The sequence below is a fragment of the Anabrus simplex genome, chromosome 3, assembly GCF_040414725.1.
Source record: "Anabrus simplex isolate iqAnaSimp1 chromosome 3, ASM4041472v1, whole genome shotgun sequence".
NCBI lineage: Eukaryota > Metazoa > Arthropoda > Insecta > Orthoptera > Tettigoniidae > Anabrus > Anabrus simplex.
In genome coordinates, this window is record NC_090267.1 from 135,983,183 (window position 1) to 135,996,396 (window position 13,214).

At 40.8% G+C, this 13,214-nt stretch overlaps 1 protein-coding gene across 1 annotated transcript in view; it reads left to right on the forward strand.

The window, feature by feature from the left end:
• The first annotated feature begins 969 nt into the window (after positions 1 to 969).
• The window catches only part of Sap30 (SIN3-associated polypeptide 30), a 45,779-nt gene continuing 33,534 nt past the window's right edge, over positions 970 to 13,214 (forward strand). Inside the window, exon 1 of the mRNA XM_067142733.2 lies at positions 970 to 1,500. Coding sequence (XP_066998834.1) covers positions 1,330 to 1,500 — 171 coding nt within the window. The 5' untranslated portion in view covers positions 970 to 1,329. The remainder of the gene's footprint in view (positions 1,501 to 13,214) is intronic.

Below are 13,214 nucleotides of genomic sequence, written 5' to 3' on the forward strand. Positions count from 1 at the left end.
TGTCATTATCCTTTATACATGCCTAGCACAATAAAATTGAACGATGCTTCCTAACTGGGCAAGCGTACAGCACCATACGTTAGTATAGAGGCCAGCTTAACTCAATGGTAAATGGAGCCCGTACTCACACGGCCTTGGCTTCACTTGAACAAAAGATATAGATGCAAAATGCTGAAATTATACATTAAAATGAATGAAGCCTTACCAAACTGATGGAATAAATACAGTAATAATCCGGCTTGGATATTCTACAATATCAAGATGATACGCCACGTAGTTTCACGGTAAAAAAATTATTTCTTCACACCTTTTCCTAATGTTAAGCTTATGGCAGCCATTTCGTTGACGGTTGTATACGAGTAACAGAATGCAGACTTCTACAATTTAGTTTCCTTATTTCAAAACACTGCAAAGACGTACGCTTTGCACACAAAATAGAACACATTATAAGCTGTTTATAAAATAAATTTCTACATCTGACACCATCGAACATATGAAATATACAAATATTCTTACCTGTACTAGCTTCCAACGACTAAAGGATAGCTTGCTACGAATATCGCGACCCCACGCCACTTATGCGGTACATGGAAGTAACATAGGAGAAACCTACCGTTTTTCATTGGTCAATTTTGGATAGGCCGCAAAAACTTCACCAATCACCAAACGTCTTTTGTGTAATATAAAGTGTAATACGGGGACCAATCGTAGATTGAGAATGTATTTACGCGGTAATACCTAAGACTTAAATAAACTGGCGTTAAACACAAGTTTAATTCATAATTTACAGAGTTATTTTTAATTACATGAATACAGAATAACATTTCCGTAATTATACTTTTCAATCAATGAATTCGGAACATGCTTGACATTTATCAACGAAGTTTATGCTTTAGAACTCTTCACATTGGATATAATCATACAGAGGCGTGGCTTGTTTGAATCGACCAATCATGTTCTTGGCACTCATGTCATGTCAACACAAATCGTTTCGCCATTACAATGATTATCACCTGCGGTAGAGTTCGCTCTGTTCCGTGAAGTCATATTCATCTTTGAGTGAAGTGGTAGGAAGAACTGTTTTGAACGGTGAAGTATGGCATTGTTTACGTGTGGTTTATTTTAATTAATTTCCATCGAAACTTAAGTATATCAAACTAGCTGTAGAATTATATTTATGTGAAAGTACCGTCTAGGTTATGATGTGTCTGTGCGATACTTCAAGACTTCCGAATGACAAGTAGGACTCGTAGGGAATACACTTGCGAGTCGGTGACGGTGAATTGGACACATTTCTAGCCTGTGTTTTAACCTAATGACTCATTCAAAATGAATGGATTTAGTACTGGCGAAGAAGATTCAAGAGGGCCTCCTGATCAGATTTGCTGCCTTGTTGATGATGGTGAAAGATGTCTGCGCCCTGCAGGGAATGCGTCTTATAGCAAAAGAATTCAAAAAACTGTGACACAGAGACGGCTGAAACTTCATATTGATCATGCTGTAAGTAAACTTTTGTACTAGTAAATAAGAAGAAAAGAGTCTTGCCAATCATAATAATTTTCGAATTGTTTTTAGTCATGTATGAAAGCTTGTGTATGGTGTATTTGGACAAGTGAGCATTTCTCACGTCTATACTTTTGGAACTTGATGAAGTGTTTGTTCTGTGTGATAGCGCTCCAACACACCCATTGTCACATCTAGGGTAACTGACATGTTCTGTTATTGCACGGTAGCCTCTCTAAGCTTATCTCACTCCTGTCCTACAAGACTTCTACTAGTGCTCTTTTAGATTTTATTTCTGACTAAAACGATTGCCAGACTTGTTTTTGTTGCAGTGTTCAGCTACATTCCTAACTGCATGTTTTATTTTAAAACTTTTGAACCACCTGGGCCTGGCTAGCAAATGGTGGTGACATTGCATCAAGTTGAGTCTCGATCAATTGAGTGTGTGGATTGCATTGTTTGCCTGTCACCCTTCTAATACCATGCAAGGAATGGTTGCTCTCTAGAACAAAACCATTGGAGACCAATGGTGACCAATTTGTACTCGGACATAAAGCCTCCTGTTGCGACTCTTTGCTCTGAATATATTGTTAACACACCAATAATAATAATAATGTATTTTTACACATCGGACATTTTTAAAAACTTAAAAATTAATATTGTACCCCTGAAAAAGTGATGGCTTTTTTAGGTTGTTTCATATATCTGTGCATTTGCCTCCAAATGACCCGGATCACCTTCTGTATACATGTTAACGAAAAAGCAACCGCAGTGACTAGTCGTGAAAGATATCCCAAGTCGATAACAATTATCCTTGACCACCACAATAAAACTATTTCAAGCGAAAATAATGGTTTTAACATATGGAATAGAACTTACCTGGGACCATTTAAAAATAACTGATCTAGAAACCCTAGAGAAAGTGAAGGCTCCATTCCTCAAGAGAACACCACGTCCTGTAGCGAATGTGTCTTGTATTAAAAGAACTCAAAAAACTGGCGCAGAGACGGCTGAAACTTCATATTAATCATGCTGTAAGTAAACTTTTACACTAGTTAATAAAATGGTCCTTGTCTTATCAATTGCAATCATTTTCAAACAGTTTTCACTCGATCGAAACGTGTATATGAACTAACAAAATACTAATACAAGTGATCAGAAATAAAATTCTTCTGCCTTTAACGACCACACTTAAATGTGCATTAACAAGACTAGAACAAAAAAGAATTTGTTTGGTGGAAATTTCATGGCACTGACATGACGAAAAGGAAGTGGACTCTAACTGCAAGTTGGGACATGTGGTCACCAGGTTTGCACGCCATGGTTTCAATCATTCATTTTGCATATATGCGAGATTCCATTAAACTTCCGATTCCTGTATGTGTGAACTGTGTGGAGAGAGTTGTGGAAGATACCACTTGCAGTTTTGCAAAAAGAGATCAAGATCATTATGCGACTATTCTAAACAAACTTAATGCACATAGTGCAAGTTGGGACATGATATTGTGCTAACTCAATGTGCATAAAATTATCCAACTGGTGTTTTTTTAATATAACCCTGCTCAATTTTGCTACAATTCATTCTTTATTCGTTAGATTTGCTTTATGCATGTATAAAGTAATTTTTCAGCATTTGCCTACACTGGAGCAATAGTTCTACTTTTTAGAAAATTATGGCTAGCCCTGAACTATTCAGATGTTATCAATCCTACCGTAAAAATTAATTATTTCCTTTGTATAAATTGTGACATCAGCGCAATCTGTAATTCAGTGTCAAGATTTTAAATTGCACACTTGGTTTCCCCTGGACCAAACATTATGGCTAGCCATGGACACATTTAAATGTGTTGCTTATCCAGCAAAAGTTCAGTTACTGCAGCACTTTATGACAAAGCCATTGGTCTGGATTGGTTAGGTCCGGCTAGAGACAGAACAATTGGTCTGGATTGGTGGTTATGTCTGGTTAGTGACAAAACCATTCAACTGTGATCAAGGAAGGGGGTCTTGTAGCGCAAGTCCCCACGTTAGTGCCGGAAAGTGGCTTTATGTCTCTAGCATTCTGTAGGGTGATTACAAGGTAGAAATTCAGTAATTTCGATTTCCTGTTCTGGAGACTAATTAAGCCCCCTGTGGGTGAAGGTAAATGAAATGCCGTTTGGCCCCCGAAGAGGGATGGAGGTAAAATGCATACATAGCCCTGCCTGTCGTACGAGAAACTAGGGAACGTTGGTTGACAACCACGGGTCTTAGCCGAGTATAATATTGTTTTCACTTGTGCCAGGATCCTTGCTTTCGTATTTCCTTTCCGACCTCCCTTGGTCAATTCTTGTTCCTTTCCGACACCGACTGTATTAAGTTTATGAGAACTACGGGGTGTTTCATTTTCACGGATTTCGTGACCCCTTATATCTTTTTGCCGGTACCTTCCTTCTTCGAAGAGTCGTATCTCTTCCATTGTCCAGATTACAATAATAATGTTGATTTTTACGTCCCACTAACTACTTCCTTATGATTCTCGGAGACACAGGTGCCGGAATTTAGACTCGCAAGAGTTCTTACACGTGTCATTACATCTGCAGACACGAGGCTGTTATTTGAGGGCCTTCAAACGCCACCAGATTGGGCTAAGTTCGATCCTACCAAGTTGAGGTCAGACCCAGCTAGGGTGATTACAGGTTTCATTTAGTTGTGTTTTTATTGTGCACAGGTTGGTTACGGAATGTATTCAAAAATGTCATTATTTCTCCTTCAGAAATAATCACAAGAATTACAATAGCACAATCTATCCGTAAGCATGTACGTGATTGTTATTAATGAAATACGCTTATTCTTGCCATTGTTCTTCCTTCCGACTACAATGGTGATTAGTGTGTAACATTGCCTCATCGTTTTAGGACTTTTTATACAGTCTTAAGGGAGTGACGTTTGGCAAATATTCACCCAATGGCAGTCCATTGGTGCCAACTATGATTGTGTTTTTCATACTGGTGAGTGTTACATCAAGATTTGCCTTTCCTTCTTAATCCCCGGACCTATTACAACAAAACTTCTTCCAAGCAGGTGGCCGCGCGGTTAAGGATGTGCGGCTGTGAGCTTGCAATCGGGAGATAGTGGGTTTGAACCCCACTGCCGGCAGTTCTGAAGGTAGTTTCCCATTTTCACACAATGCAAATGCTGGGGCTGTACCTTAAGGCCACGGCTGCTTCCTTCAAACTTCTAGACCCTTTCCTAATCCATCACCGTAAGACCTACCTGTGTTGGTATGATGTAAAACAAATTGGGGGGGAATAACTTCAGGGACATCGAAGTGATGACAATTTATCTACACCTGGGAGTTGTCCTGGTTTTGGAAAGCAGTTTATCCAATATAAGTTGTGTATTATTTTTAGTTTACTATATTAACTCTCAAATAGTGTAGGCCTGCAACAGAGCATTTTGAACTTCCTTCGAAGTCTGGCAGGCTTTACATGAATTATGTGTTCAAAACTAGCCCGTAATAGTTGTCAGTTGGAGCTTCAGCTTTGCTAACTAATTTCAAATCTCCCCAGTTCCTCTTGTCCCTGGTGTAGATTTTTATTGAATTTTCAAAGACACTCTTTTTAATCTTTCCCCTCACTCTTACTACCAGTACATTAATCATTACATTTTGTTGCTTGTACATCCTTTACTATCTCCTTTATTCTGTATGATACTCTAAACTAATTTTTGTAATACATGGGTTAGTGTATTTATGTGTGTGCCTTTAAACAAGAATTGATTTCCGTTTCAGTTGGAACATAAAAATGTGTTTGAGGAGCATCAATCTGGGGAGGTTTCATTGTAAGAGGGTTGCATGTGACACCTAGGCACTGCACTAAGCTTTCCTGCCTGTGTTTGAAGTGGGAGGCATTGCCAGTAATCCTGAGCACAGACCTAGTTACTTGTAACAGTCAGTAACATGTACACAGCATTATCTTTTATGTACGCAGAAGATTGTCTCTCACCCACCTTGTATCCTGCAAAGCACTTTGCCGTAATGCGCATTGCCATTTTCATTATGTGAGCATGTGTGTGTATATATATACATAATACCTTCATAAAGTACAGGAAATCTTGTGCAAAAACACTGACTCGGTAACGGGTGATCACTGGCTGCATTACGGCAAAGTGCTTGGTGGGTGACAAGCTCACAGTGCAAGTGACAGTCCCATGAATAGATAAAAGAATATCCCTGTATAAGTTGTTAGTGGGTTTTTATGAATATTTTCTCAACTGACCCCTTACTCCAGTTGGGAATGCTTTTTTTTATAAATCAAAATACTTATTTTTTTAAAGTCAGTGTTCACTTTGATTGCAAAAAGCTGTTTGTCCTGGTATAATTTTTCCTTCCGCAGCCCAGAGTTCTTAAAATTATAACGAAGCGAAAATAATGCAAATCTTACTTGGAATTTCTTTTAGAGGAGAGATGTGTTCATTGCGATGTCTAGGAACCCACCATCCCGCCCCCAAAAGTACATTTAGTTTTATAACCTAACTAGCTGAAGTACCCGTGCTTTGCTACGGGTTTCTCAAAGACTGACCTTGTGGTTTTCCTAACTGAAGTCAACACAGGTCATTACAAAACCGTCAGTAGGAAAGTAGCAAATAAAAGCAATATCACATAAAATACTCAAACAAACGAAAAACCGGACATTTTCTCACTTTTAACGAACAGTACTATGGTGCCGTTCTAACAGTACAAAGTTCCAGAACAGGAATGACCAGGCCGCAGGCAGCCGTTAACGCTCCTCTGCCATTCTGTTAAATATGCACACTGCTTATTCCAATCAGTGCCTCAGAATAACTCGAATGCTATGATGAACCAGTGTTACGTACCAGTAATATCAGAAAATTTATGAACCAGATGAATGTCATGCTGAAGGAGGTTATCTAACTCCCCAGCTACTTCCCCCCCCCCCCCCCCCAATATTCAGGCAGGCTGTTACACTCGTATGACCGGGCGAGTTGGTCATGTGGTTAGGGTCTTCTGTGAGCTTGAATCTGGGAGATAGTGGATTCGAACCCCATTGTCGGCAGCACTGAAGATGGTATTCAGTTTTATCCCATTTACACACCAGGCAAATGCTGGGGCTGTACCTTAATTGTGGCCGAGGCTACTTCCTTCACACTTCTAGCCCTTTCCTATCCCATTGTCACCATAAGACCTATCTGTGTCGGTGCAATCTAAGGCACATTTAAAAAATACTCGGTATGCAGCAGCAATCTTATCTATCAGAGTTGAGTGACAACAGAAGACACAAAGCACATAAGAAACAATGGTCAACGTAATGTTATTGTTGATCGGTTTTACGAGCTTTCTATATTGAAGGCCTTCACATTGTTTTCTTTCAACTCTGTGATATTAGGGCGCCTTATAAAAGTATTTATAGCACGGGCTGCAGTTCCTTATTCTCCAAATTTACCTACCGATTTTCATTAAATTCTGTTTATCCGTTTTCTCACGACTCGCCGCTGATATGGACTTGGTAACAAAAGTCCAAATTCATGACTATCTCTGTGATCATAGCCAGTACGGTAACAAATGTATCAGACATAAATGATCGGATTTAATACTATATAACTTCAGTTATGTGGTATTTATCAATACGACCACTAATAACAAATATTTGAGAATAAAATGTTAGGCCTTCCCCTAAACTACAGTTTCACTCAGCGTGAATAAATTTATGGCCTCAATTATAGACTTGTATACTGATTTTCATTTAGATACAACCACTAATAACATAAATATTTGAGAATTAAATTTTAGGCCTTCCCCTAAACTACCATGTGACTAAGCGTGAATAAAATCATTTATGGCCTAGATTGTAGCAACTTATTCCCCGACTTTACATATCAATTTTCATTAAATTATTTTCAGCCTTTTTCTCGTTATGCGTGTACATACAGACAAAGAAATTACAGAAAATTAAAAAGTGCATTTCCTTGTTACTGTGGACACGACTGATACAGAAATACCATCCTTTTTAAATTCTGAGCAATGTACAGACAAAGTGCGTGCGTGTGTGTGTGAGAGGAGCATCGGCCATGGCTAAAGTAACTACTTGCATTCTCATTGGTCAACGTGAAAAGAATGTGATGTCATTGCCATCAATGCTGATAAATACATTGCGTTACCAACCCCGGCTGAATAGACACAAACAAAAAAACACCTTGTAAAGGAAACAATGTGAAATACACAACAGCAATAATTTAACATACATACATACATACATACATACATTATCATTAAAGACTGTTATGCCTTTCAGCGTTCAGTCTGCAAGCCTCTGTGAATTTACTAAACGTCGCTACAATCCTCGATTTGCAACTAGTGTTGTGGCCTCATCTAGTTCTATACCTCTCATCATTAAATTGTTCGAGTCTGACCATAGTCATCTTGGTCTCCCTCTACTTCTCTTACCCTCCATAGCAGAGTCCATTATTCTCCTAGGTAACCTATCCTCCTAATACTACGTTAAATGGTCTTGTCCGGGTTCTGACTGTCCGCACGTCCAGACCAATCTTGTTTCCACACAAAACTAGAGGCCTAGGGCCGCTTCGCGGCTTCTAACCATCCAGACCAATGGTCTTGTCCACGGCAAGAATCCTAACCATCCAGACCGGTCATGTTTCCTCACGAAACTAGGGGCCTAGGGCCGCTTCGCGGCTTCTAACCTCCTGAAACGAGGATCAATACCCTCTTCAGCAATAATAAAATTGGGTAATACTCGAGTAGAATTCTCAATAGAAACTGCAAGATCATCGTTTCAATCGGTTTGTGTAAAATTCTCCATTTAGCACTCGTGGTCCCAAAAGCCCATTCTACGCATTTTCTTGCTCTGGATAGGCGGTAATTGAACACAAGTTGTTTATCATTTAAGTTTCTTCTAGGGAACGGTCTCGTCAAATATGGTAAGGGAGGATATGCTTTATCACTTACACAGACAAATGGAATCTTTTGCGGTGTCTCCGGCAATTCCGTGTGATGAGGCACATTAAAAATTCCAGCTTCTAATTTTTGAAACAATGAAGATGTTCTGAATGTACTTCCATCAGTCTGGCGGCTTGCAGCATCCACATCAACTGCAATTAATCTGTGGTCAGCATCAGCCACAGCCTGAAGCACTATTGAAAAATACTGTTTGTAATCAGACATTTCACTTAAATATGTTTTGAGTCTATACTGCCGATGCAATTAGGGAAATTCCATTTCGAAGAGTACTATTTTACATCATACCATAGTTCTGTTGTTGGCTCCGGTATATACTCTTCGTGCAGGACCTCCCATCTTTTTTACAGGTATCCTTGACAATAGCTGCTACTGTAGATCTCCCCACTCTAAAACGAAGGGAGAGAGATGGAAACAAGTCGCCACTTGCAAGAAATCTGAAAAGGAGACTAAATGTAATATTATTGTCTTCTAAAATATAGAGCTTTTATGATAAATGGACTTGTTCCTTTCCATTTATTTCTCTTTCAGGGATGGGTTAAGCATTCAGAAAACTAACAGCTGGCAAAGTGTCTAGAACTGTATTAAGATATCACCCTAATATGTATATGAGTAAGTAAGTAAAACTGAAAAACCTTAAATACAGCCGGTGAGAATTAGCAAATTTGGAATACGAACTAAAATGGCATACTTAGAGGGATAGTCGCATATTTCAACATTGTTTGTCATAACAAAATTGAAATTCCGAGATCTGGTGCTGGTGGAGATGGGACGACAATTAGCTTTTGGCATTTTTTTCTACTGATGAGTTTCCTGTGTGATACGATATCAGAAGCTAGAAGTTGCAGTCTAGGAGTTTCTTCATTCAACTACTCCTTGTCTGCAGAAATAGCAAATGTAGTCCCTAGAACTCAAGATTGCCCTACACCACCTTCTTCAGAGACATTACCTCAGGATGAGATGCTTTCGCACGTGTCATCGGTAAGCACTAAGAGTATGCGTAGAGAGAAAAGAAAAAGGTGACACCCTGATATTGACACAATATTGACTAAGAATAAAGCCTTGATAGCAATAGAAAAGCAAAAATTGGAATTTCTTCAGAAAGATATGGCCGAAGGAAAGGATGAAGACCTCTTGTTTCTAGCAAGTATGCTGCCTGACTTGAAGTCTGCCTCGTTCTGGCAATCGTGCAGTGCGTTTGAAATTTCAAGAAATAATTATCAATGAAATTAATGCATTGGAGAGGCAGCCCTATTCTTTTGCTCCCAAACCGACTGAAGTAACTAATATTTCCACCGATGATTACAGAGTGAGGAGTCTAAATTCCAGTTTTCCGTAAGACAGTTTACACAATTCTTTGTAGTTATATAATTGGTTGCTGTGAGAAACTGACAAGGACATTTTTATGCTTGAATTCATCAATTTGTTTTTGCTAATTACCATATGCTCCTTACTATTTTTAAATGTAAATAACTTCAAAATTGAGTAAAATATCTGTGAAACTTTTCAATTGATAAAATATGAAGTAATAATTATTTCCAGCAGATTTTTACTACCTTTTCCATTTAAAAGTTTGCAATATGATTTTATTACTCTCCTCAGAATAAGAAGTCGTTTTTCTGGTGATATTGGCCTCCTGAAATTAGTTTCTTCTCTGTAAAGATGTCTCCAGCTTTCCCATTAGGGAATCAAATGTCTCTTCAGTCATTCGTAGGACCGGGCGAGTTGGCCGTGCGCGTAGAGGCGCACGGCTGTGAGCTTGCATCCGGAAGATAGTAGGTTCGAATCCCGCTATCAGCAGCCCTGAAGATGGTTTTCCGTGGTTTCCCATTTTCACACCAGGCAAATGCTGGGGCTGTACCTTAATTAAGGCCACGGCCGCTTCCTTCCAACTCCTAGGCCTTTCCTATCCTATCGTCGCCATAAGACCTATCTGTGTCGGTGCGACGTAAAGCCCCTAGCAAAAAAAAAAGTCATTCGTAGGAATTAAAATTTTTTGTACTTTCGAACATCACGGTAGACGATTGAACTCGCCACGAGTGCCTCTTAGACTGACTAAATTCATGTACCCATGTAAGAGTCCAAATCATAGGATGATCCATCTTTATTGCAATACTTTCCATTAAATACAAAACCCCATGGCACTACAGCCCTTGAAGGGCCTTAGCGTACCAAGCGACCGCTGCTCAGCCCGAAGGCCTGCAGATCACGAGGTGTCGTCTGGTCAGCACGACGGTTCCTCTCGGCCGTTATTCTTGGCTTTCTAGACCAGGGCCGCTATCTCACCGTCAGAAAGCTCCTCAATTCTAATCACGTAGGCTGAGTGGACCTCGAACCAGCCCTCAGGTCCAAGTAAAAATCCCTGGCCTGGCCGGAAATCGAACCCGGGGCCTCCGGGTAAGAGGCAGGCATGCTACCCCTACACCACGGGGCCGGCACTTCCATTAAATACATTCTTCTCGATAACTTTGATAATGCCATCTTATGCAAAGCGAACGCGGCAGACAAATGATCAGCAGCACACTGCCCAGCGTAGTGGTGTGAACACTTGTGCTGCTTGCTGCACACGACCCTCACCAAGCAGCAAGGTCACCATGCTTACTGCCCAGCTTTCTGCATGTGGTGTGAAAGTACCCTAACACAGTCGCTATATGTGGATGATTTTGCTCTCCACTATAGCTCGCGTAATACGGCAGTTGCAGAGCGACAATTACAACAAGCTGTTATGAGAGTGGAACAGTGGGCCTTAGAACATGTCTTTCGGTTTTCCACCACTAAGTCCTCTGTTTTCCAATTTTGTCGACTCTGTACTCTACACCCACAACCTGAGCTTTATTTAGAAAATGTCGTTCTTCCCGTTGTTGACACCGATTTCTTCGGCTCCTTTTCGATAGCAAATTGTGGGAGCCACGCGTGTGGCAGTTAAAAGTGCAATGCACTAAGAAGTTCACTATCTTGGAAGTTTCTTAGCAGCACTAATTGGGGTGCTGACCCCACGGTGCTCCTACAATTCTATAGGGCGCATATTTTATCCCGGCTAGACTACAGCAGTGCAACATATGGCTCAGCAAGTCCAAGCGTCCTTGCGAAGCTGAACAGTATCCACCACAGCGAGGTTAGGTTGGTGACGGGAGCTTTTTGTACAAGCCCCATTGCTAGCTGTTCGCTGAGTCTGGTGTGCCGCCTTTACACCAGACACGTCAACAAATGCTTCTATCTATCATATACTGCAAATTTGTGACAGATGCCACTTCACCCAAGCTATCCTTGCGTATTCAACAATAGAAACCATTGGCTATACACTGCTTGTCCTCTAGCAACGTGGCCGGTTGGAATACGCTTGGATAGCAGACACAGATTGTTTCATGTACCTTCGGTTCCTTGCCCTGTCAGATACCCAAGTGGGGTACCTCCGTGGGTTGTATGACTACCTGAAATCCTGGATCTGGACACTGGCCCGAAGGAAAACGCTGACCCTTCGATTTATCGGAAGCTCTTCCTGTCCGTTATTGGCCGGTATCCACGTTGTCATCATATACACGGGTGACTCGTGAACACTCGAAAGTGGGCTGTGCGTTCGTTGTCGACAGTGATAGGTTTCTTATTGCTCTCCCGGAAACTTGTAGTTTGTACACAGTGGAGCTCTACGTCATCTGTGAAGCTCTGCGGTGCACACTGTCCAATGAGCGCCCATGCTTTCTTCTGTGTACCGACTCCTTGAGCTCGATACAGTCTTGATACCTGTTTCCCTCGTCTCCCTCTGGTGCAGCGGATCAGGGACCTGCTGGCCGGGTGTTCAGAGGCAGACACCAGAATCTCGTTTGTGTGGCTCCCAAGCCACATAGGTGTAGAGGGAAACAAGTTAGCAGATAAGGCTGCCGAGGAGGCATTAACACTGCCCCCGTTGCCTTACAAGCTGAGACGTCTGGTTTTGTCCCATTGGGAGATGGAGTGGTAGGCCACTCCTCTTCCAAATAAGCTGAGTGATAAAAGGTACAATGAAGGCATGTAGGTCTTCCCTTCAGGCTTCTCAGAAGGAAGCAGTGGTATTATGTAGTCTTCAGATCAGCCACGGTATCCTGACGCACTCCCATCTATTAAAAGGAGAACCCCCCTCCGGTGTGTACTTGCGGCAATCATCTTACTGTGGTACACATCCTTACGGAGTGAGTGGACCTGGTCGGTTTGCACCGTAGCCTAAAACTCCAGAGTACAATCTCCCTCATCCTGCGCGATGAAGAGCAGTCAGTAGACCTAGTCATCTGTTTTATGAGGGACAGTGGTCTTCATCACGTTTAATAATGTACTTTTTTCTTAGTGTATTTGTGTTGACAGTGCTTTTATCTCTTTGACTCTATTTTAGTTCGTGTTTGCGTATTTTAATTTATTTTAATTTCTGGCATGAATTTTATATACTGGATATATATATCTGTATTTCCAGGCAATGCTTTATTCCATTATCACCTCTATTTTCTATACTTTCGGCATTGCGAATTAGATAAACTCTAGTCCGTGGATACATTTTTATATTTTAATTATCTCATGACGTCCTTTTCGTACCATTAGGGGCCGTTGACCTTAGATGTTATGCCCCTTTAAACAACAAGCATCATCATCAAGGTTACGTTCACAGAATACTACTCTCCAAATCAGAGTTCACTCTATCCGTTCACAAACTCTACAAGGTGTTCAGAAAAGAGTATACTCTTTTTACTCCGCGTAAATAGGTGGGTAGACTTAA